Source organism: Alnus glutinosa, chromosome 13 (genome assembly GCF_958979055.1).
Source record: "Alnus glutinosa chromosome 13, dhAlnGlut1.1, whole genome shotgun sequence".
In the NCBI taxonomy this organism is placed as follows: Eukaryota; Viridiplantae; Streptophyta; class Magnoliopsida; order Fagales; family Betulaceae; genus Alnus; species Alnus glutinosa.
In genome coordinates, this window is record NC_084898.1 from 6,433,342 (window position 1) to 6,459,524 (window position 26,183).

Below are 26,183 nucleotides of genomic sequence, written 5' to 3' on the forward strand. Positions count from 1 at the left end.
ACAGTTTTCGATTGGGCTTCGATCGAGGATCTTAGATCTCAAATCTAATTTTATTTCTTAGCCCGGTCGAACGAAATTCAACTGGCTATCGACCGAAGCTCTCTAAAGCTAACCTGGTCGATAGATGTTCGACCAATGATGTGTAGAATTGAGCACATCAACGCAAAAAACTAATTTTTACTTTGTTTTTATCATTTTAATCCGTTAATTCTCTTCATAGGATCAATTCTAAAATCCAATACTTTCCTCTTGAAAGTTTCAAAATTTAAGCTTATGAACAATAACCTAGTTTTTGCAAAAGCTCTAACTTTACATGCTCTTTGCATTCTAACAAAATTTGGGCAGTACAATGGTATGATAACGTGGGTTTCCAAAGTGCATACAAGCCCATTTTGTACATTTTTAGGATAATAACTTCAAAACATCTATCCTACCGCAGCTCAGAATAATATTACAATATTAACAATATAATTCCTATAAAATAAACTATTTGCATATATACCACGTTTTATGGGCATTATAAGGGCGCCATATAACTTCTATACCATATCAAAAGTGAGGGTTTAGATTTAATACCTCCTGAAGCATTTAGTTTGCTAGCACCTCTGCACACCGACCGTCAAGATATATATGATTCAATATCTTCACCACGTGATTTGCTTTGGACTGTTGATCGCCTGACACCAAGCAGTTTGATGATGCCGCGAGGTATTGCCCATATTCTTTTTTCAACCGAGACGGTCTGATCTAAAATTTTCCAAGCCTCTTTGATCTCACGTTTCATTCCATTTTGTCCTATCTTCCTCAGGCGTGCACTACCGTAACTTGTTGATCAGGTGATATCGCACACGTGTTAGTAAATCGAGCGTAACGTACGCTACGAGTGTCGGAATGGCGTGTAAGACCCTAATCCTGAAAAGCTCTTTTTGGCACACACGTTGTAGTCACCGGCTGTTCTCAATGAGCGCATTTTGGACCTCTAAATCCATCATTTTCCTTTTTCTAAAATCCTATGCTAAGTTGTTCTCTCCCGTTTTTCTAGAGAACACTTATTTTATTTAAAGACAGCTAAGGTTTCTTCTCCCCCCTATTCATGGTTCTTTTTATCTTTTTTCATGGTCTTTTTTCATAATTAACCTTTAGGTTTTGACTTACTCCGTGTCTAGTCATAACATCCCTAGCTCCACACAGAGTCCACATATTCTTATCCTATTTTATCCAATTTTCTATTTTTTTTTCTTAGGTTTATTTTTCCTGAGTGTTACAATATAGGGTAATTTTGTCATTTTTTGTTCTTGAAGAGGGACATTACAAAAAATATGGCATTTAGATGAGATAAACGTAGGTAACAATTTTATGTTCATTTTGAGAAGTTAAGTATTCATTAATACCCCAAGTTAAGTATTCATTAATACCCCGTTTGTTTCGAATTAAAACATTTTCCTCCGAAAAATATTACAAAAAAATCACCAACGGTGTAAAATAGAATCCGAGGACGTCCGGCCACCGTCACCAAATCCCGGCCATTCAGGCTTAGAGTTCTACTTTGTTTTTATCTTTGTAAAAATGAGTGTTTATATTAAGATAAAGTCATTTTATGATCAAAATTTTATTTTGTTATATCTAATGTTGACGTGATAACATATTCACACAACATATACACATGGAGAAGATGTCGTCGGGTGTGATCGAAAGATGACTATTAAACTAATCCCCTACCGACCCTACTGAAACTTACAATTTCTACCAAATTAAGAGCCAAACTAACTTGGAAGGACAATGACCGATTTTAATCAGTTTTGGCCGGATTCGATTGAACGGGTGAGGTCTTCGAGCTTCTTGAACAAACATTATCAGAAGCAAAGGACAACCCCTTAATCAAACTCCTAACATGTTAAGAAGCAAAGCAACAGCTTCTAGATTGCATCACATATCAGTGAAAAGAACAAATCTAAATTTTCTAACCAGAGGAAATAAATTCAGGAAGGTAAATATATAAAACCTCCAAGATGGTGGATAGGAATCACAGGATCAATAATACAATCATGCAGTAGTGACGAGCTAACATGAAAGCATAGTATCTATCTCATATTGAGAGCTTAACCCAATTGCATAAAACAGTACACGTTAAGTATTGCAAAAAAAAAGGTTGGAGGTAAATTTCAACATCATGAAGTCAGACTTCCTAATTTACGAAAAAAGAACTCCCCAAGTTGCAGCTGCAAAGGTTTCTCAGCTCTTTTGACAGTGTGTTGGAGTTGCTTTGTGCTTTCACATTTCTCTAGTGCCAGAAAAGTACTGATTGAAACAGGCCATGCAGTATAAAAATGATTCAGCAGAAAACAGCTTTGAGATGGACAAGGGAATTACTCAATTTTTTGCTCTTTGGATTAACTGGCGCTTGTGCGAATCAATTAACCCTTCCCGCCCTGAAAAAAGTAAAGGCAGCAGGTTAAGATTCATTAAGCTTCACAGAACTGAATAGAAACGCACTTCAAAACAATCAACAGGACTCAAAGGCCAGGTTTATCATTCCACCATTTTGGCCCTATTTAGCAAATGAAGTTGTCCAAATGATCAAGCCGTGTTACATACCTAGAAAAAGGACATTCGGAAAACGGTTGCACCGTGTAATATTGCTTTGAATGGAAGGTAAAATCATCGCCTCAAATTTATGAAGGACTATGGTACAAGTTCATTACATGTATGGCACTAATCTATGCAAAAAGCACACCCGATCTAAACAATGCTGCCTCTTTGAACAGTCATTGCCCAATAATTCAGCAGAATGAAATTATCTCTACTACTTGAACTTTTAATTCAAACAGTCAATTCACACCTTAAACCCAATAACCCAATGGCTTAGACAATCCATTCGGAGCCAATTAATCTGGGTAGATATCCAAGGATGAATACCCTAAATGGATAAGACACTATACTTCTACTACAACTCAATTATCAGGGCCATTAAACTATCACTAGCATGATGATTAATAGCCTTGATAGCCTACCAAGCATGCAAACTTAAGAGTGGAGGTTCTAATAGTCTGTAGAGGTCAATTTATCAGTTGTATAGCCACTGAGTCTTTGTTTCTTTTCCTTACTGTTTATGAATCTAGAGGTTTTATGCCTTCATTTTTTTTTATTTTTTTTTAATCTTTCCTAGGGCTTCTTCACCTTATGAGGTGGAGTTCCAGGTCTCAACATCATGTTGCCAAATCCAACCTTTCCTTTCTTCTCAGAAGATTTGAGAATCTGGAAGGAACATGTCAAGGTATCATCCACGCTCATCATTGCACCAGCATTATCAAACTCGCCACAGTAATTTGGTGCTGAAAATACGGTTACCAGCTGCCGCTTTGCAAAAAATTCATATCCATCTTCCACAACCTGATCATCCAAAAATGGTAAACAGGTGATACAAACAGGAGAAAGGATATCCTAGTTCTTTAGCAGAAATATTTTCAGGCATTAAACAATTTGCAAATAAAAGTATACTGTTTCAGAGAAAGCCTAGAGTCTGCAAAAACCAGCCTACCCTGTAAGTATGGTACGCTAAGCTACCATATTACAGGCAAAAACAAAACATTGTCGTATGGTTGTACACCCAACAAACAAAAAAAAGTAACCTAAGTAAACACAATTGTTAACTGGGTAACCTAGTTCATCTCCTCACCCCAACAAACACGGTCTTAAGTTGTAACTACCTTCATCTATATCTCTTATTACATCTTTACTTACATATGTAACTTTATGCAAATATCAAATAAAATTATTTCAGTATAACCATAACCATCGTCCATCAATGTCAATAACCAAACTCAACCTTAACCTCAGGGTGGCAATTCAAAGCCTCTTTCACCATTCATTCCCACCTAAGAATGACATCCTTTGTTACATTTTCAGTAAGCATGTCCTTGTCCATATCACCAGACACATTAACATGAGGATGATATGGATGATTTGTAAAAAGCCTGTATGCTCACGTGCATGTGCGTCCAATTCAGTCAAAAATTGATTAAAATGTTGTATCACCTGGTGAGCTCGGCAGATGAGGTCAAGATCATGTCTCTGAAGGAACTCAGCAACCTTGTCAGCCCCAAATGTATATGAGACACCCCGATCATTCTCTCCCCAGCCTTCCACATCTTTATCAGGATCAGCCCACAACAGATCACAGAGAAGGCCCTGTTCTGGTACATCAACAGGGCGGGCAATATTCCTTATCTGATCCAAGTTTTTCAAATCAGGAGACAATCCACCATGCATGCAAAGGATCTTCCCCTCTATAAGAGCAGCCACCGGCAGACAGTTAAAGCAGTCAGTAAATATTTTCCAAACACGAACACTAAACCTCTTCTTGCACTCATCATAGAACCCATATATTCGATTGATGGATGCAGATTCATGGTTGCCCCTGAGAAGAAAGAAGTTCTCTTTGTATTTGATCTTGTATGCAAGGAGAAGGCATATCGTCTCTATGCTCTGCTTACCACGATCAACATAGTCACCTAGGAATAAATAATTTGCTTCGGGAGGATACCCACCATACTCGAACAACCGTAAAAGATCTGAAAACTGACCGTGAACATCTCCTGCAAAGCAATTTGGGAAACAGAACATTATGACACTAAATATGCGACAATGCATTTCCATATCAAAATTGCCTACAAACAGCTCACACACAATCATGTTAAGCAAAGAGGCAATTTGGACCCATCTAATCGAAGAAACATCCAAAGTACTAGCATTACTTTGCAACTCCCTTCCCCACCATGACAGACCAAATACCATCCATAAATGATCATTGAGATGCTGGATGAATCATGACACAAATACATACATCCAAAAACCAACCAAACTTCTATCCCAAACTCCATTTGCAAGCAGAAAGTAGTCAATCATGCTGTAATGCAGCTCATTCAGGTTACTTCTATTAATTAGTTGATTTCAAGTCTAGAACCTGAGCACATTTGTTTAATGATCTGGCCAGAACTAAGCTCAATTTGATCGAGTTTGTGAACAAGCTTGAGTCTTCACCAAACAGTTTCACTTGTTGCAGAGCTGGACTCACCAACCACAAAAAAATCTGGTAAACCTAAAATTCAAGTTCAATTATTAATAAGGCCAGCCAGAAGATTCATCAACACCTGGCTTAACCTGCTTGGACTTGTGAATAGTCCCTAGCAGGCATCACACAAATATGTTGTATGTTACCCACAGAAAGAAGTAAAAAAGAACAGCAGATAGTATAAAACAATAAGTCCCATAAAATTGGAGCAACCCTAAGTGGTTCATTCCAATGGAAATGGGAAGAGTTGCAATGATGAGCTTGGTATCTGGCAAAGGTGGTGTAAACCCAACCATTCATGCAGATGGTAAACACTTCACATCTTGAATAAATTACAAAATGAGCTACCAATAATTTTCCGCAAAACTAAATTTATTAAATGTTGAACAAGGATGCTGTCAACAACATCCTTATTGCAACTAGGGGTGTGTAGAACCCGCACGACCCGCCCCACCCTGAGGAACCTGCCCTGCAATCAGGTGAAAACCGCATATAAAATTCAGATCCCGGTTGATTTTTCATTAAACCGTACGGTGCGGTGCGGTTTACGGGGCGGGATGTTGAAAAAAAAAAATCGAGGCCCCGCCCCGCATGATTAAAAAAAAAACACCCTAGGCTTCTTATTACCCTAGTGCCGCACAGACCCATGACCCCCCCTCTTATTTTTTCTTCTCTTCTTCCCGTTCCAGAGACTTCGCCCAGCCTCCCCTTCAGCCTTCTCTTCATTTTTCTCCTCTCTTCACACTGATCTTCGCTTCTTCATCTTCTTCAACCTTCCGGCTTCACCAAAGTCCAAAGTCCAAAACCCTAACTCAGTCACACTGATCTTCGCCTCCTCAGTCCCTTCTTTCTTCATTTTGGTAATTTCTAGGGTTTAGACTTTGGACTCTTCAATCTTCGTTTTATTTTCTAGTGGTTTATTGTTTTGCTGGTGGTTTATTGTGTTTATTGTTTGGGTTTGCAGGTATTTTTGGAGGATTAGAGGCAAAGCTTCACGGAATCAATTTAACCCGCCCTGCAAACCCGTGCTCCCACGCCCCGCACGTCCCCACACACCCCCCCCCCCCCCTAATACCTGCACCGCACAGATACTACTTATAAAATGAGGGTCACGGGTCCAATTTACCCAACCCGCAGGGGTGCGGGGCAGGGCAAAAAAGGGCGGAAAACCACCCCGACCCGCCCCGTGCCCACCCCTAATTGCAACTCTCATAAATGAACTGCTTTATATTAGTGTCAAGACCTTATTGAATTGATGTTTACCTAGCAAAGCACACGATGCGCTACCAATGCTATTTTGATATGAGCATTGATATTTTTTTTATCATCTAAAGTCTATTTAGGCAATTAAAGCTTGCATCTGAAGTCTGTTTAGGCAATTAAGGCTTCCTTCAGAGTTGCTTTCTTTGCTTCGTCGGCCACCTCAAAAAAGATCTTCACCATAGACGGTCCAAGGAAACAAATATCATTGTGATTGAATGGTGTTGCATATGTAAGAAAACTAGGGAGTTGGTGGACTGTCCTCTACTCCACTGTGAGTTCGCAAGTGCTCTTTGGAATGCTATCTTCAGCAGTGTAGGGCTGGCTTGGGTTATGCCTAGAAGGGTAGTAAATCTCTTTGCTTGTTAGAGAGCGCCAAGAGGTAGGTTTCAGCTTGACAGTTTGAAAGATGATTCCGCCTTGCCTTATGTGGTATCTATGGAGGGAAAGAAACAATCATAACTTTGAGGACCATGAGAGGACTAGTGGAATTAAAGACTTTATTCTTTAAGAGACTTCCTGTGGGTTGCTACCTCAGATTTTAGTTTTTTGACCTTTCATGTGTTCTTAGATCTCTTCCCCGCTACTAACTAGGCTTCTCTCTTGTATACTCCTTGTGTACATGGGTTGTACCTTTGCGCTTTTTAATGAATTTTGCTACTTAAACAAAAAAAAAAACATATAATGCGTTCGGAGAACCCAAGGATCACTCCACGAAGATAGGGGTCCTAAAAGATCAAGCAAGCCAAACAACTTCAAACCAAACCCATTCTTTACCAAGGGCCAAACAATCCTAAAGAAAATCTAAAAGGGTCTACTAATCCTAGTCTACCTTATAAGCCTTCAGGAAGCTCCCAAACACCCGTCCATACCAAGGGCCAAACCAACCAATACAATTTGTCTCCACTAGCACCTAGCAAATTGGCAAAGGCCAATACTATATTTGGTACTTTAGAGTACCTAAAGTGTCACAAACCAATCAAAAGCCCAACAAGGCCCTCCAGGCTTCCTCACTACAAAATGAATCTCCACTCCCAGAAGCCTTGACCAAAACTCAGACAAGCACATAAGGACAATATTATGGCCCTCCCAATGGTTACATCAACCTTAATGTCTGCCCATTAAAGTTAGAAGTAATCATCAATCACCCCCTTAAGAGGATAGTCCCTCCTTCCAAAGGAACAGGTGTGAGGGATCAAGGTAAGGAAATCAGCTATTTTCTTTGATCTCGTAACCTACTAACGTATTGTTAGAAGACTATTAGGTATAGCTTAGCACCTAAAGATACAGGTGTAGCACAAGCTGGAAGAGCTTAAGAGTATACTTCTTTTGCACATATAGCATAGAGGCGGATGCCCAAATGTCGAAGACTTAATGAAGACACCTTTTTTTTTTTTTTTTTACAAGTAATCGAGATATAATTAAAAGCGTAAAACACCCCCAAGTACACATGAAGTATAGATGAGAGAACAACTAACTAAGAGAGAAGAGAGCAAGAAAAATCGTGGTAACTAATCACCAAATGATAAACAAAAGCTACTGTCCAAAGATACAAAAAGGTCCTCCAAAGTTTTCTCACCATCATCAAAACTTCTATCATTCGTTTCCATCTATAGATACCACAAGAAGAAGGTACCATCTTCTACACAGTAGCACTTTGAGCGCTCCGAGCAGTTCACCAACATGCATATAAGTCAACTACTCGTCTAGGTATAACCCAAGACAACCCAAATTGACTAAAGAAGACATCCCATAATGCACCAGCCACCTTACAATGGAGAAGAAGATGGCCCATAGACTCCCGGTTCCTTTTACACATACAACATTTATCAATCACAATGATGTGTTGTTTCCTAGATTATCCATGGTAAAGATCTTTCCTATGCTTGCCGACCAAGCAAAAAAGGCCGCCCTCAAAGGAACCTTAATCCACCAAACACTCTTCCAAGGGAAATGTAAGCCATCATTGCGAACCAAGACACTATAGAAGGATCTAACAACGAACAAACCTCTTTTGGAGGGGACCCACCAAAGCTTGTGTTAACCTTCCCGTCTCACTATAGCTGAATACAACACCTTGAAGAAAGAGGCAAAGATATACATCTCACAATCATGAGCTGCTCTAACAAAGCTTACATTCTACTGAGTGGAGCCACTCGAGAACTCAAAGTGTGCCACAACAAAAGCATCTTTTGCACACGCAATGCCAAATAAATCTGAAAAGGCGTCCTTAAGACTTATCAGAAAAAGCGTCCTTAAGAGCAATATCCCCACACCATAGATCATGCCAGAAATTAACCTTGGTGTCATTTCCCACCTCAAATACGATATGGCTAGAGAACATCCCAAACACCTTCTAATGTTCTTCGATAAACCCACCCCATACGTCTCAAAAGGCTCAATAGACGAAGGCTATCTTCACACAATATGAACATATAGTTAGGCGAGGAAACACTCCTAAAAACGATTTTATTTTTTTCTAAGCAAAAAGCGTAAGGAGGGGCAACCAAAAATTGGAATTCCCTACCTAGGTGTAATCATAATAGCACCTTACCCGCTTGCCACTAGTCAAGAGGGGCCTAGCCAGGTCCACAATGCAAGGGATCCACAAGTACTCTTCAAGACGGGTCAAACCGTAGCCTAACTAGCCCCATTAAAGGCATAGTGGTAAGAAGCCGATGGGAGGGATTAAGGAACACATGATGTGTTATATCAGCAATAAATGCCTTGTTTCATGCACATGCCACAAAGCCTTATCAGCACTACCAATTATCCTTTAACCTATCAGCTATCTAAATAATTCCTATTCTTTAGGCTATAATGGATATATGTGCTCTGTTATGTTAATCTTTTCTCCTTTTAGCTAGTTATCTATGGTTAGAGACCTAGTAGAACAATAATGCTCTTATATAGAGTGATGTCATCATTTTATGATGAAATAAGAGAACTTTTGCATTATTATTGTTTTCTTTGTGCATGAAGTTTCTTTGTTCCCATTTGGTCTTACACCAAAATTGGTGTCAAAGCAAATAGGTCCTTTTGAACCAAGCAAAATAACACATACATCAGTGAACACGAGTACTTGGAGTGGCAAGTCTTATGTCCTGGCCAATTATCACAATCCTAGTGTGACAACCTCTTACTTGAAGTCGTTAACCAAGTATAAAGCCTAACCTAGCGCCTTGACACCATATGGAACCAAATCTATGCCAATTCGAAACCGGAAAACCAAGTTAGCCAAACTGAAGAAGAACAAAATAATGGTATGAATAGAGAGGCACCTAGTCCTGAAGAAACTGGCACAAGAAGTAACAGACCTTTGTCGTCCCGGGTCCTCCCCCTCCACCCCATGTTTTCCATCGAAATGAAGACCTTTGGGAGGAGCAAATTTCCAGCATCTCTTAGACCGCATTGATGGACACTAAACAAATGGATGAAGGTACCAAGAGAGTGCGCATCGATGTTCTCCAATTTCTTAGGAAACTTCTATCCCTATGCCTTCAACGATTGGTTAGTGTTATGGGATCTTTATTTTGATTGATTTGGAATTACCAATGACCACAAAGTTCACTTTGTGAAAATGAACCTAAAGGGGCAAGCCTGAGTGTGGTGGCATAGTGTGGAAGAACAACTCTACCGGCTACATCAACCACCAATATTGGACTAGGAGGAAATGAATCTGAAGCTCAAGAAATATCTCCATGTTGACAAGAGGCTATTTTTGAGGAACTACTGCCGCATCAACGAGGCAATTCGTTTACCGATAATTATAAAAGTTCCATGAACTCTCTATTAGAAATCAAATTACTGAAACTGATTGGCAAACAATTATGCGTTATCAGGTGGAGTTGAGTACAGATATCAGAAAGGAATTAATCATTGTTAAATTGGTAAGCATGGATGAGGCATATCAAATGGAGTTGTGGATTGAAAAGCAAGACCGATGGTAGAACAATCGGAGAACCACACCAGCCCGGAATCCTAGTACCATTCAAGGTCTAGCAAATACACCTAGAAGAACTAATGTAGTAGTTCCAAGAAGTAAACCAGTCACCAGAGGAGATGTGTTTTCTGACCATAATACAATTCCCAACGAAGTGCCAGATTAGGAGGATTGACAGGGAAAGAGTGTGGCTAACAACAAATAGGATAGGCGCAAAGACGAATTTTATAAGCATGGGAGAAGGGACAATATGCCATTATATGCCCTACAAAGGATCAAAAGTTCGCTCTAATCAATGATGAGCACATTGTGCCTGCTGAAGAAGATCCAAGCAGTGAGCATGTGACCGACTGTGGGCGAATCAAGTGGACAGCTCAAAAACCCTTGTGAAGAGCAATTGCAAGGATCCAACCTACCTATGTGTAGTAAGGAGAATTTTTTTTTTTGATAAGTAAGAAGATTTTATTTAAAAAAGCGTAAAGCGCCCTAAGTATACAGGAAGTATACAGAGGAACAACTCAGCTAGCCCACAAAAACAAAGGAAAACCCAAAAACAAAGAAAAGCCCCAAAAACCAATTCTTGGTGTTGTTGGGTGTTTGGGTTGCTTCTTTTGTGTAGTAAGGAGAATTTTAACGGGTCAAAAACAAGAAGATGGGTAAGAGAATTGGTTGCGGACCAATATCTTTCATACCAACATTGAATTCAACAATAACGCTTTAAACCTTATCACAACAGAAGTGGGATAAACATAGTGTCTCGAGATATTATGGAAAAATTGAAGCTTAAGTTGGAGAGACATCCTAAACTTGATCTCAGTAGACGATACCTCCATTTCTGTTAAGCATTGTTGCCTCATTTCATTTTTATTGGGGATAACATATAAGGACTTAGGTTGGTGTGATGTCATACCCATGAAGGCTTGCCATATCCTTTTGGGTAGACCATGATTATATTACAGGCAAGTGCAATATGATGGATTCACCAATACCTACTCCTTTTCATATGAGGGCCAAAAAACTTGTTGTAAAGCCTATGAAGATTCACAAATTCAACAAGTCTGATTCTAGTTCTGAAGCTCACATATCAATCATGAGACATTTTGGACAAGAAAGCCATGAACAGGGCTTCATCCATGCATTGGTTATGTGGCCTGTAAAATCTGACCTTAGTGTAAACCTTAGCTCTGATATTCAAAATGTGCTGTCAGATTTTTCGAACCTTGCACCGGAACAATTACCACCCATGTGCAATATCCACACCATTGATTTAATTCCTGGTGCTTCATTACCTAACCCACCCACCTACAGGATGAGTTCACGAGAGCATCAAGAACTTCAACAGCAAGTCCAAGAATTGCTCGATAAAGGCTTCATTCACGAAAGCCTTAGCCCCTACATCGTACCTGCACGGCTGCACTGCTAACATCAAAGAAAGATGGAAGTTTGCGTATGTGTAATAATAGTAAAGCAATCAACAAAATCACTGTTAAATATCAATTCCCAATTCCCCAACTAGACGACATGCTTGTTATGCCAAGCATGTATCATTATATTCTCGAAACTTGATCTACAAAGCAAATATCATCAAATCCACATACGCCTAGGCAATGAGTGGCTTCTTATGCCAAATGGGCTCACTAAAGCCCCAAACACTTTCATGAGGGTCATGACTCAAATTCTTCAACCCTACATTGGACGGTTCGTCATTGTTTATTTCGACAGCGTCTTAATTTATAGCAGCAGTGACGATGAACAAACCCACCACCTCCATCAAGTCCTCCACGTTCTACAAGTCGAAAAATTGTATATCAATTTGAAGAAATGCTTGTTTGCTCAACCCAAATTCACATTTTTGGGCTTTGTGGTTTCAACCCAAGGAGTAGAAGCTGATCCAAAGAAAATTAAGGCCATACTTGAACAGCTTGTGCCCACCAACATTCATGAAGTCCGTAGTTTTCAAGGATTATCCCCATTATATCAAAGGTTTATCAAAAGTTTTGGTGCCATTTTGCCCCAAATTACGGAATGCACTAAAAGTGGCCTATTTATGTGGGGAACCCAAGCTGCCAATCACGCTTTTGAAGAAATCAAGCACAAGATGAATCATGCATCAATACTCTGTTTACCTAATTTCGACAAGGTATTTGAAGTTTCCTGTGATGTTTCACACTTAGGTATCGAAGGACTTGTGTGTCAGGAAGGACACCACATGGATTTTTTTTTGCGAAAAACTCAGCAATGCCTAAAAGAGATATTCGACTTATGATTTGGAATATACACTCGATCAGACCTTGACGCATTAAAGTCACTATTTAATCCATTGTGAGTTTGTGTTGTTCACAAACCATGACTCTTGAAATATCAATTCCCAAAGGAAACTCAATGCTCAGCATGCACAGTGGATAGTTGTACTCCAATTTTCTTTTGTCCTCAAACATGAATCAAGGTCTTAAAATAAAGTAACGAATGCTTTGAGCAGTCGGTCGCAATTACTCACTATATTATCAACTAACATGGTGGGATTTGAAGAGGTGAAATCATAGTATACTAGAGAGAAAGATTTCGGCCCTATTGTTGCAGACCTGACGATAGAAAAATCATCTACACATCCACACTACATCATTCATGAAGGGTTTCTTTTCCATGGAAATTGACTTTTTTTTATAAGTAAATCAATTTCAATAAAAAGCGCAGACGAGCACAATCTTGGTACATAGGAAGTATATACAAGAGAAACCCCTAATCATGAGAAAAATACAAACACAAGTTCAAGAAAACTGCAAAACTAGAAAAAAGCAAGCTATATAACATTCCAATGTATATTCCCCTCTCGTACTTGCATGTTATCTGCCACCCACGCATCCTTGCTACATGCAATACTAAACAAATCCGGATAAGATATCTTCAAAGTTACATCCCCACACCACACATCAAGCCAAAAACTCACATTTGACCCATTACCCACCTCATATTTAAAAAATTTGGAAAATGTTTCATACCCCCTTCTTATAAATTTCCAAACTCCCACTCCAAATGTCCCCATTATCTCCTTAGATCACCAACCTGCCCTTAGGCTCTCATACTTGATGATTTTTTTTTTTATGAGTAGAATACAATTGATTATAAAATTGTACTATATGCTCCTTTATTTCTGTGGAGTCAAAATGGACTATGTTAGCCCAATATGTCCTAAAGGAAAGACATTGTCTAGGAACTACACGTGGGAGGGCTGGCTGGACACTTTGGCCGTGACACAAGCATCGCGCTGATGGAGGATAGGTTCTTCTGGCCGAGCCTTAAGCAAGATGTTGCTCGCATTATCAAGCAGTGTCGCATGTGTCAATTGGCCAAGGGAAAGAAGCAATACTCGGGGTTGTACTCTATTCTACTAGTTCCACACACTCCTTGGGAAGATTTGAGCATGGACTTCATCCTTGGCCTGCCTAAGACCATACGAGGTAACAACTCCATATTTGTGATAGTCAATTGATTTTCAAAAGTGCCTCATTTCATACTACGTACCAAGACCTTCGACGCTCCATGGTTGGCCAATCTTTTTGTTGAAGGAGCTGTGCGCTTACATGGGATGCCGAAGACTATCATTTATGACCGGGATGTCAAGTTTGTCAGTTATTTCTGGAAAACATTATGGGCAAAGTTGGGTACAAAAATAAAATATATTTTTTTTGATAAGTAAGAGAGGTTTTATAAAAAAAGGCAAAGCACAATCAAGTACACAGGGGGTATACAAGAAAGGCAATTAAGAAGAAGAAGAAAACAAAACAAGGAAATCGTTATAGCTAATCACTAGAGGTGCGAGATACGCAGCTGTCCAAGAGTACAAAGAATGAAGAAAAAAGGAAATGAGCTCCTCTATGGTTCTTTCTTTGTCCTCAAACTGTCTATCGTTGCGTTCCCTCCAGAAGCAACAAGGAACCATTTTCCACACGACCGCACTCCGAGAACGTCCACCCGTCCACCAGCAGGCGAATAGGTCTATCACCCGAAGAGGCATAACCCAAGACAGACTGAAGCGACTAAGGATGGCATACCAAAGAGCGCGTGCAACCTCGCAATGAAGAAGAAGGTGATCCACAGTCTCCCCGTTCATTTTGCACATGCAACATCTATCAATCACAATGACACGCTTCTTTCTGAGATTGTCCAAGGTAAGGATTTTCCCAAGCGCTGTCGTCCAAGCGAGGAAGGCCACTTTCAAAGGAGCCTTGGTCCGCCAAATGCTTTTCCAGGGAAAAAGGATAGCATCTTTGCAAGCAAGAGCCTTATAGAAAGAATTAACATCAAAAGACCCTTTGTGAGAAAGAGACCACCAGAGCCGGTCTCCCCCATCATGAACAACTCTGGAGGAGTACAATAAAGAGAAGAAGGAAGCCATGACGTCCACCTCCCAGTCGTGGACCACTCGAAAAAATCTGACGTCCCACTGATAGGACCCGCTAACCACTACCAACTGGTCTGCCACGCGAGCATCCTTGACACAAGCTATGTCATACAAAACTGGAAAAGCTTCCTTGAGGGACGTCTCCCCACACCACACATCATCCCAAAAACGGATCCTGGACCCATTTCCCAAGATAAGTCTGGTATAGCTACAAAACAAGCTCCACCCCTTCCTAATGTTCTTCCAAATCCCCACTCCGTGAGACCCAGAGGGGGTCTAAGGAACACCAACCAACCCAAGTAGAACCATACTTTGCATCCACAACAGATTTCCACAAAGCCTCTCTCTCATAAGCATAACGCCACAACCACTTCCCTAAAAGCGCCTTATTGAAAATCCTCAAGTTCCGGATGCCCAAACCACCTTCAGAGATAGGAGAACAAACCTTGGACCAACTAACCAAGTGATATTTGAATTCTTCGCCTATGCCACCCCACAAGAAATCTCGATGCAACTTCTCTATATGACTAGCGACACTGGAGGGAATAGGGAATAGGGAAAAGGGAGAGGAAGTACGTAGGAAGATTGGAGAGAGTACTCTTTATAAGAGTAACCCTACCACCCTTCGATAGATACAACCGCTTCCAGCTAGGCAACCGCCTCTCAATCTTACCTACTAACTCATCCCAACAGGACTTAGCCTTAAAAGGGGCCCCCAACGGAAGACCAAAAATAAAATATTCTAGAGCGTTCCATGATTTCCATCCACAAACAGATTCCAAAACATTTCTACATGGGACCTTATCCTTCCACAAGTCGAGTTTTGCATACAATAGTTTAGCAAATCGATCCATAGGACGTACTCCCTTTGAAGTTGCAATGGGGCTCAAGCCCCGGCAACCAATTGATTTGGTTACTCTCCCATTGCCTGCGCGATGTAGTGAACAAGATAAAGATTTTGCAAGACACATCCAAGACATTCATGTTGATATACAACATCGAGTTGCAACCAACAATGCACAATACAAGACGCCTGTTGATGCCCATCAACGACATGTGGAATTCCAAGTGGGTGAATTTGTCATGGTACACCTCAAGCCTAACTATTTTCCTCGGGGAACCTATCAAAAAATGCATTCCCGCAATACAGTATCATTCCAAGTTCTACGATGACTAGGCCCCAATGTGTATCTGTTGGATTTACCCACCAACATGCACCTTAGAGCGGTCTTTAATGTTGAAGACTTGACTGCATATCACGGCCAATTACAAGAAGCCTCTTCTCCAAAACTAGCTGTTAAACTACCCACAAGCATGAAACCTCGCAAGCAGATTGAAGATATTTTTTTTTATAAGTAATAATCAGTCTTATTAAAAGTGTAAGGCGCCCTAAGTACACCGAAAGTATACAAAATGAAACACCTAACTAGAAAGAGAAAAAATAAGCAAGAAAATAGACAAAACTAAGCGACAATAGAGACACAAAAGCCACAGCCCAAATATACAAAATATGAAAGAAAGAAGTTAAAGTATCCTCCAATGACCTCTCCAAGTCCTAGAAAATTGAAGATATTTGGATGATCGTATCATCTCTACTCGGTGTGGTGACTACCGAAAATTCTTTGTTAAATGGAAACATTGTCCTATGTCTGATTGCACCTAGCTCCAGACCGAAGAAATCCAACCCCTTACCCCCGACTTATGAGTGGTACATTGCCATCAAATCAGCAAAGGTGAGCCTTTTTCTGGCATGGGAGAATTGACAGGGTGTTATATTAGCAATAAATGCCTTGTTTCATGCACAGGCTACACAGGCTTATCGGCACTACTAGTTTTCCTTTAACCTATCAGCTATCAAAATAACCCCTACTCTTTAGGCTATAATGGATAGATGTGCTCTATTATGTTGATCTTTTATCCTTTTAGGAAGTTAGCTAGGGCCAGAGACCTAGTAGAACAATAATGCTCTTTATAAAGTGATGTTATCATTCTACGATGAATAAGAGAAGTTTTGCTTTGTTTTTTTTTTTCCATTGTGAGATGTGACTCCTTTGTCAAAATCAATAACAGTGTGACTCAGTTGTTGTCACGCATAGGCAATTGTGAGACTCATTTTCTTTTTCGTGAGTGAAGTTTCTTAGTCCCTCACCAACATGACTCTCGTTTCCTTGACATTGTGGCCATGGAGACTCAAACCATATCTTTTTTTTGATAAGTAAAGAATTTTATAAAAAGCGTAAAGGCGCCCCTAAGCATACAAGAAGTATACAAAAGGACACCAAAAAAGGAAAAAGAGGGGAAGGGGAAAAACACCCAAAAAACCCAAACAAAAGGAAACCCCTACAAAACCAGCCCACAAAACCCCGAGACTCAAACCATATCCTCCCCCCTCCAAAAAGCCAACCACTTTTGGTGGATCCAAAAAATGTATTTTAAAAGATACTTATGAAGTCAAAGAAGAGTGGATGCCGACAGCCACATAATAAAATAAAACGATCTACATCGTGCAAACAAGGTATTCTCCATTTTCCACTTTATAGGGCACTCAAATCCTTAAATATTTGTCTTTAACATTTCCTTTCTTATAAAAAAATTCGTAATTGTGTATTCACATCTTTTCTTTAATCTCTTATCCTTCCCAAAATGATATGCCAACCGGACATAATAAAAAAAACTTTGATCTAGGGCTTGGACCATATACACACATCGATGCAAATCAAATAGTCAAATCCAGTGGTTGCAAGGCAAATACAGACTAGTTATAGCAATTCTACATGAGGCACTCAACTTGCCAACTAGTAACTAGTATCGAGTATCATCTTTTTACATTGATCTTACACATTACAATCATCATATTAAACATATAAAGAGCTCGCTCTTTTACTTCTACCAGCTTCTGTACAGTATGCAAAATATGACAAATTTTGCCAATGAAAAACATTATTCACTCACATAAAACATTTTAATAACCTCCAATAACAAATCCCACACCTCTATACTTCCCTAGTAAATATTCTTATTCAGTATCTCATTATACAATTAGCAAATGCCCCTTTGCAAAGACTTCTTCCTTTGTAACCTAATGTGTCTCATAAACAAACCCCACGTTACTACCAAACATATTCAGCCTTTCCAGGAAACCGAAGTTTTAACCCTAATACCCACTCACAAATAGTGACTGATCATTTTCCATCATAAACTCACATAAATTTGCTCTCAAACACGTTCAATTCAGGGTTCTATCATAAGGCTTGGGAGGTTGTTAGTGAGAATGTTGTTGAGGCAGTGCTAGAATTCTTCAATTCAGAGAGTTTTCTAAAGGAAACTAATGCTACAATCATTACACTTGTTCCTATGAAGAAGAATCCTTCTTCCATGGGTGACTATGTATAGACCCATTTCCTGTTGTAGTGTGGTCTACAAGTGTATAACTAAAATCCTAGCTAACAGATTGAGGCCGGGGCTTGAGGATATTATTTGCCTTAATCAAGGGGCTTTTATCCCTAATAGTATTGCTGAAAACATACTTCTTGCTCAAGAGATAGTGAGTGATTATCACAAAGCTAGTGGCCACTATCTTATATAATATACCAGCGCTACCGGTATCTCCCCTTCAGGGCCTAGCGGCCCTTGCGGGGCCCAGGTGCTGTAAGCCCCTGGGTATCGCTGGATCACCTAGCTGTGCCCGATGACTGCAGTCGCTGCCCCCTATATGGGTGCTTCCTCCCTTGCTGGCTAGCTGCAGGTATATTATATAAGCTAGCTTCATTCCGCCTATGACTCAGTTAGTTGGGCTTTTATCCTGCATTGTCTGAGCTGTTTTGGGGCTCCTTTGAGATTTGTTAATTGGGTTAGAGAATGTATATCAAGTCCCCAAATCACCATTGCCCTAAATGGTTCATTAGTGGGCTATTTTCCGGGAAAGAAGGGACTTAAACAAGGAGACCCTATCTCTCCTTATCTCTTTGTTATTGCTATGGAAGTGCTTTCCTTATTGTTGGATGAGTCTGCTGCAAATAACCCGAGGTTTGGCTTTCATCCTAAATGCCAATCCTTAGGCCTTACTCATTTATGCTTCGCAGATGATCTCCTTATTGTTTCAGCTACTACTTCAGAATCCATTCGGGTTATTCAAGGTGTTCTTTCTGAGTTTGAGGAGTTGTCCGGGCTGAAGGCTAATCCAGCTAAGAATTCTTTTTTCTGCTCTGGAATTTCTGGTGATGATAAGAAGGATTTGTTGGATATCTTGAAGATGACAGAGGGTAGTCTCCCAGTTAGATACTTGGGAGCTCCCCTAATCATGAAAAGACTCATTGCTGCAGATTGTGAGGGTCTTGAGGCCAAATTTACCTCACGGATAGACTCTTGGTGTCTAAACATTTGTCTTTTGCTAGTAGATTGCAGTTGATTTCTTCTGTCCTTTTCAGCCTTCAAGTTTTCTGGTCTAATATCTTCATTCTTCCTAAGGCTATGATTCAGCTACTAGAACAGAAGCTAAACCAGTTCCTGTGGTGTGGTAAGGATATGAACAAGCCAAGGCTAAGGTCTCTTGGGAGAAAGTGTGTATTCCAAAGAAGGAAGGAAGCTTGGGGCTTAAGAGGCTAGAGGTGTGAAATCAATCGGCTATGCTGAGGCACATTTGGAATCTTTTTGCTCAAGTCAGTTCTATTTGTTGGTGGCTTGGGTGAATGAGAATTGGTTGAGGGGGATGAGCTTTTGGCAAATCCCGATTCCTCAATCTTGTTCATGCAGTTGGAAGCAAATCATCAAGCTTAGAGTGGTAGCTAAAAGATTTTTGAAATTTAAAGTGGGAGATGGAAGTAGAATTTTTCTTTGGCTGGATGTTTGGCATTCGGATGGGTGTCTCCTGGATAAGTATGGCCATAGAGCTGTGTATGATGCAGGGAACTCGATTGGGGCCAAATTATCAATTGTTATTCGGAATGGTGATTGGTTCTAGCCGTATGCTAGATTGAAGAGTCTACTGGAGTTGCAGAGCAAGCTCCCGGAGGTAGCAATTGGAGAAAATGACCTTCTTGTGTGGAGTAGCAGGACATGAAGGTATATATGTGCAAATACACGGGACTCTTTAAGGAAAAAGGAACCTCGGGTGGAATGGTGGAAAGTGGTGTGGCATACGGTTGCTATTCCTCGGCACTCCTTTCTTTTATGGTTGGTGTTCAAAGATGCATTAATCACCAAAGAAAGGATGTGTAGATAGGGTTATTTGGGAGATTGCCTATGTCTTTTTTGCCGGGGTAGAATTGAAAATAGAGATCATCTTTTCTTCCAATGTGGTTTCGGCAAACGCATTTGGAGAATTCTATTGGATCTTTGTTTGGAGGGACACCATTTGGAGACGTGGGAAGATATTGCTCACTGGTGTATTTCTGAGTTGAGGAGAGATTGTTTCAAAACCAGACTGCGTATCCTATGCTCAGGAGCTGCTGTCTATAATCTGTGGAAGCAGAGGAACGCTACTCTGCATGGCAGTAACGTTATTTCTGAGGAAGCTCTTCTGTCAAGGATTAAATGGGAGGTTAGAGCTCGTATTTTGGTGAAGGGGAATTACAAGAAGACGAGGGAGAATCTTTAACTTGCTCAGCTGTGGAATCTCCCCCATGTGTAGTAGTTCTGTTGGTTAGTTGGTGTTTGGTGTTCTACAGCCTTGTTAGGCTTTGTGTTTCGGGCTTGTATTTTGCCCTGGCTGTTTGTGAAGTTCTTTTGTTTTGTGTTTTGATGTAAGGGTTTAGAGGGGCTTTTGTGGTCTTCTTTCCCTTGTGTGTAGATTATACCAGTTTCTGGTGGGATGTTGTTTCTGGTGTTTGGTTCTATAAAGTTTTCTTTCAAAAAAAAAAAATTAAGCAACCATTCACTGACTCGAATCTCAGAGAACTCAACCACAAACGAGCACAGAAACGATTAAAAGAAAAAACTGTACATAACACTAATTTTCAATATTTACCACAAATCTTCATCGGAGCTTCGAGCTCGAGAAGGTTAGGCTGGTTGAGAAAGATCTCCTTAGACACAACGCAGAGCTGCCGGATTTCCGCCTCCGAAAGATGCACCTGCTTCGTCGTCCGGCCGACCTTCGCCGCCGTCAGCCGCCGTATTACCTCGTCAAGCAAAGCCGCCTCCATAAAAAACCGTCTCGAAACAACTCAACCTCACAAAGAACAAAAGAGAAACGCCCAAACAGAATGACAAAACCAAACCCTAACTTTCTTTCTCTCTCTGAGCCCAACGGGTCGGCGAGAAAGATCCGACTCCGACGGCGAAACGGGGCTTTATGTTAAAGCAAAAAGAGAGAGAGAATAATACTGAAAACACTTTCACGTGACATATAACGGCGAAAACGATAACGATTCCAGCAACCGCCGAGGCGTTTGATTAGGTTTGGGTCAGCGGAGGTTGGCCGCCGTTTCCCGCTTGACGGAGTTAAAAGAGAATGTAACAGTAATGGAGGGGCGTCGGGTCAAGAAGCTAAAGCCCTAAATATGCGTACGTGGAATTGTGTAAACCTCATCTGGAAGTCTTGGCCCTCGCACGTGCGACTGTGGCTTGAGTCCTGGTGAACTGATTTTAACTTCCTTTGCAATCATGACGTCATGAATATATCTGAACTTGCTTTTTTTCAAATTGGTTGAGAGGAAGTTTTTATTCCACGTGTCATTAGTACGTAGCAGATAAGAAGTTAATATTTATTTAATAACATGTTAGAAATATATAGGTTTTTAAATAGACTTTTTTTTAAATTATTCACTTTTCGCTTTTCAAATTTTTTATTTATGCTCTGTTTGTTTCGACGTAAAATGATTTCCGTCGTAAAATGATTTTATAAGTTTGACCGAATTTCCAATAATTTGCTATTCAAATTGTCACTAATTCTATTTATAGGTAAAACCTGATCAAACAAATGAATTTTATATATATATATATATATATATATATATATATATATATATATATATATATATATATATATATATATTATTTGTCCAAATTATTAATAATTCTGCGTTTTTAAATAAGCATCACTTGCTTGCGATTTAAAAAAATAGTTTTTTACATTTTAAAAACGTATTTTCAAACAATTTATTTTTTATATTTGGTTTAAAATCAAATTTTTTGTCTATGAAACCGTAATATCAAACGCACCCAAAGTCAGTCAACATTTCCTTCCATCCAGTTGAGTAGGGTTGAAAATGGGGGCGAATAATAACCGTTGGCATCTGCTATCCGCTATCTGTATATGCGGATACAGATATCAAAACCCATTTTTCATATATGCAGATAGCGGTTTTTGGGTATGCAGATGCAGTTAATAACTGTATCCGCATTCCCTTTATATATATAATTAAATTCACTAAAACTATGTCATTTTGAATTTGGTAAGTTTAAGAGCTTTGTTATGTTAGGTTTTTTTTTTTTACTATCATCTCAAAGTAATATCTCACTATATTTAGTATTTACTTTTTTTGTTTTTTTCTTTTATTTGGGTAATCCAAATTTTGATTATTCTATGAGATAGTGATTATCTATGCTTGATAATCGTAAATTATGTAACAAATGAAATTTTAATTAATTTAATATTATATATAGTAATAACCGAATTATTTAATATTGCATATTCATTTAGATAGTAATTCAAAACGCTCATTATCTCATATGCGGATGGCAAATAATAACCACAATAAACATGCAGATACAAATAGTAATCACATTATACGAATACATGTACTTAAAAATAATAACCGCATTATAAAAATATAAATATAAATATTATTAATAATTACATTCGGATCCGCATTTTCACTCTGACAATTTAGTCCCAAATTTTGTAGATCATCTGATTCGGTAGTAGTCAAAGTCTATCACTATGCAAAAGTCACGGGGTAATAAATAAAGCTCTAGGAAAGATTCCTCATGATGCATAATCAGCATTATTGGTAACTTTGATAATGACATTTGAATTACATGCAATTTGATATGCGCTGCTTTTTATGTTTTGCTTTTGAAGTCCTTTCCTCTTTTTGCGTTTGATAATGATTTTAATTTTCTTTTTATGCTCTGTTTGTTTCAATTTAAAATGATTTTCATTGTAAAATAGTTTCAAAAAATTTAATTTTTTAAAAAATATTTTTCGTCGTAAATACAAGAATTCGGACAGTTTCGTTGGAATTTGGGTTGGCCGGATTCTTGCGAAAGTGAACAGATTCCACCCAAAATTGCCGGAATCCGACAGAGAACGACCAGACTACGGCCCACTAGCCAGAATCCTGCCAAAACCGTTGGAATCCTACCGTTCTGGCCAGATCCGGCCGGCTGGAACCCGACCATTCTGGGCGGGCTATTCTGGCCAGATTAGTCCGGCCAGCCTGCCGTTCTAGCCGGGATGTTATAGCCCCTGGCTAGCCAGCCGTTATGGCCGAGATGCTTTGGCCAGATTCCAGCGAGGCCGGAATACGTCCAGTTTGTTCTTCGGAATCTGGGCTAACCAGATTCCGGCGACATTGATCGGATGTTGTCGGATTTTGGTATCGACAAAATTTCGGTGATGGTCGATTGCTTGAACGTGAAGATCGACTGTATCGTTTAAAAGAGGTTGAATACGTCTGACATTTTTGGAAAATGATTTACGTTTTAAAAAAGCATAAATCATTTTTCGAAATTTACTAAGCATTTTTGGTCAAACATAAATTATTTTTAGGTTGACTCTTATTTTCGCACCTACCAAACACCGAATAATGTCGAAATCATTTTACGTCGAAATAAACAGAGCATTAGTCTAAGCCTCCTTTGTTTCCACATTCGTTTTTCCTCATTTTTTTTCTTTTTTTCTTTTTTTTAAATGTTTGATACTATCAAAAATATGATAAAATTCAAAATGTTTTTAATTGTTAACAAAACTTTAAAAAAAAAAATTATAGAAAATGATTTTTCTTTTTTTAAATCATAAATTATTTTTCGAGTTTGAACTTCTCATTCTTGCGCACACTCTCTCACAATTCATTTTTCACTACCGTTGGAGTTTGCCTGAATCCACCGTCGACCGTCAGAGTTCGCCATAATCCTTTGCCGGCCGATGCCACTAGAGCTTGTCGAAATTCGGCGTTGGCCATTGCCAGAGGTGCAAGAATCTGCCACCATAGGTCACCAGAAACTACCGCCGATTGTAGGAGTTCGTCGAATTCCGCCACTGGTGTTCGCTGAAAGTTACTGGTCATTTTTTTGTCACCGCCAAAACAAACAAGCCTAAAAATGTTGTTTTTTTTAAAAAAAAAATTAAATTAAATTATTAACAAATAATTCAAAACATAATATATTTTTTTAAAATATAATATATTTTTCAAATATGAACCCACTAAAAAAAGTTTTAGAATATTAATTAAATTATTAAATTTACAATTTCCTATAAACTTAAGCTTTTGTGATGAACAATGTGATTTAACATAGAATCAAAGCGCTCCATAATTCATCTCATTTCAATTAAATAATCTATGTGTTATGCTTCATTTGTTGAATAAGAGTTTAAGCAAACGTACACTTGAGAGTAACATTTTAAAATATAATTAAATGATTAAATTTACTATTGTTTCTATAAGTTTAAGTCTTTGGGATAAATTGTGATTTAAAACAACAACAACAACAACAAAAAAATACTCTTCACTTTCGTATCACATTAAAATAAATTTTTAAATTAAAAAATAATTTTCAAGACTATTATTAAAAATAAAATTGAAAATTATCCTAGTGTGTAAATAAAATAAATAATAAATAATGAAGTAACAAATGTTGATATACTAAGATCCCCACCATTTAATTTATAAATAATGGTTGAAATTTGAAAGAAAACAAATCTATGGTCAAATAATTTAAAACTATCAATTTTTGTCATAAGTAGGTTATCAATAATTAAATATCATGAGTTATTACACATTTAACAAGTTTGATATATAGTTCATATGCCTAACAATCCTTAGGGCAAAATAAAAAGATAAACGATTGTTATACAACTTTAACAATTTTTTTTATTATTAACTATTGAATCTATTTTCTTACATGTGGGCCCTAAATATCCAATGAAAAATTTTTAAAAAAATAAATAAATAAAAAATTGGTAGAGTTGTATAAAAGTTGTACGAAAGTTATGCAATAAACATTACTCAAATAAAAATGATAATTGTTGAATACGTGTCAGGTCATACAAGACAATATGTTTTGCACTTTTGGGATTGACACGTAGACCGTGAAAGTGGTCGGAATGAGATGGACTATGTAGGTGACAATTAGGTAATTCGAATGAGTAATGTTTTCTGTCCAATAAATGTACACACTCTGTGCAATAATGCTGACGTGGAAGTGATTTTTTTTTTTTTTTTTTTTTTGTGTGTGCAGGCAACATTACTATTTTTTATTGTGAAAATCATTTTCATGTTAGCATTATTATACAAAGTGTGTACATTTGTTGTGCGAGAAACATTATTCAACTCGAATAGAATAATGTTTACTGCATAACATTTATACACACTTTGTACAATAAAGTTGACGTGAATATTATTTTCAAATTTTTTATAAAGTGTATAATGTTGTGCAGCAATATACACGTCAGCTTTGTTGTATAAAGTGTGTACAAATGTTATGCAGCAAACATTACTCATTCGAATATAGTATTATTCAATAATAATGTTATTTAGTAGACTTGTATTAAAATTATTGTTTCACAATTTAATGATAATGTAACTGTAAAAATCAGTCATTGGATCATCACTTGTAAAAAAAATAAAAATAAATAATAGTTTATTTTTATTGCCACATCATCCAAATTATATAACAGTTGCATAGTAATTTACTAAATAACATTACTCACTATTTAATTATTAAATCAAACAAACAAATTATATGGGTAATTCTTTAATATTAGATCATTACAATATGAAAGTATGCTCAACTTTTTAGGTCAATAACAATACTTATTCATAAATCCATTACCTCAAAAGGAATAATTTTTTTTACATTCTAAAGGGCATTTGGTAAAGGAAATAATCTAATTTCTTGTAATTTATCATGAGAGGGATTCCCTCATCTTGTCTTCCTTTATATTTTTGAGTAATTATTCTTACACAACTTTTGTACAATTCTAACTGTCTTTTTTTTTTTTTTGATTAACTATTTAATTTGTTTTCCTACATGTAGGCCCTAAAATATTTAATGGTTGATTTTTTTAAAAAAAATTGTTAGAGTTGTATAAGAATTGTGCAAGAAACATTACTATATATTTGTTTGACTAAAAAAATGAGGTGATTTTTTTTTAGTAGCAATTGGAGGGAATGTTTGGGTGTGTGATTTTGTTTTTGAATTGTTTGTATTTTTTTTTAAAAAAAAAACTTTTTTCAAAATTATATACCGGTGAAAAAAAAAAGTAGATAAATTATGTTTGAATGGTTTAAATAATAAAATCAAATTTAAAAATGATGTTTTGAGTGATAGTTGTTTTTAAAAAA

General features: G+C 38.1%; 1 protein-coding gene across 2 annotated transcripts; it reads right to left on the reverse strand.

The window, feature by feature from the left end:
• Positions 1–1,978: 1,978 nt before the first annotated feature.
• On the reverse strand, positions 1,979–21,205 carry LOC133853654 (serine/threonine-protein phosphatase PP1). 2 transcript variants are annotated; one of them, XM_062289652.1, is made up of 4 exons: positions 20,642–21,205; positions 4,036–4,595; positions 3,226–3,390; positions 1,979–2,429 (listed from the first exon to the last, which is right to left on the reverse strand). In XM_062289652.1, exons 1-4 carry the CDS (start codon positions 20,817–20,819, stop codon positions 2,415–2,417), a joined length of 918 nt encoding a protein of 305 aa, XP_062145636.1. In that variant the 5' UTR covers positions 20,820–21,205; the 3' UTR covers positions 1,979–2,414. The 2 variants fall into 2 exon arrangements, with proteins under 2 accessions (XP_062145636.1, XP_062145635.1); XM_062289651.1 differs by having other exon boundaries at positions 3,178–3,390.
• Positions 21,206–26,183: the final 4,978 nt, after the last annotated feature.

Bases quoted from the DNA above. Each gene is read 5' to 3' on its own strand.
- LOC133853654 (XM_062289651.1), bottom strand. From the start codon at position 20,819: ATGGAGGCGGCTTTGCTTGACGAGGTAATACGGCGGCTGACGGCGGCG. The intron at 4,596-20,641 runs GTAAATATTGAA...ATTGCTTTGCAG, and splicing joins AGCTCCGATGAAGATTTGTG to GAGATGTTCACGGTCAGTTT. The intron at 3,391-4,035 runs GTGATACAACAT...TTGGATGATCAG, and splicing joins TCATCTGCCGAGCTCACCAG to GTTGTGGAAGATGGATATGA.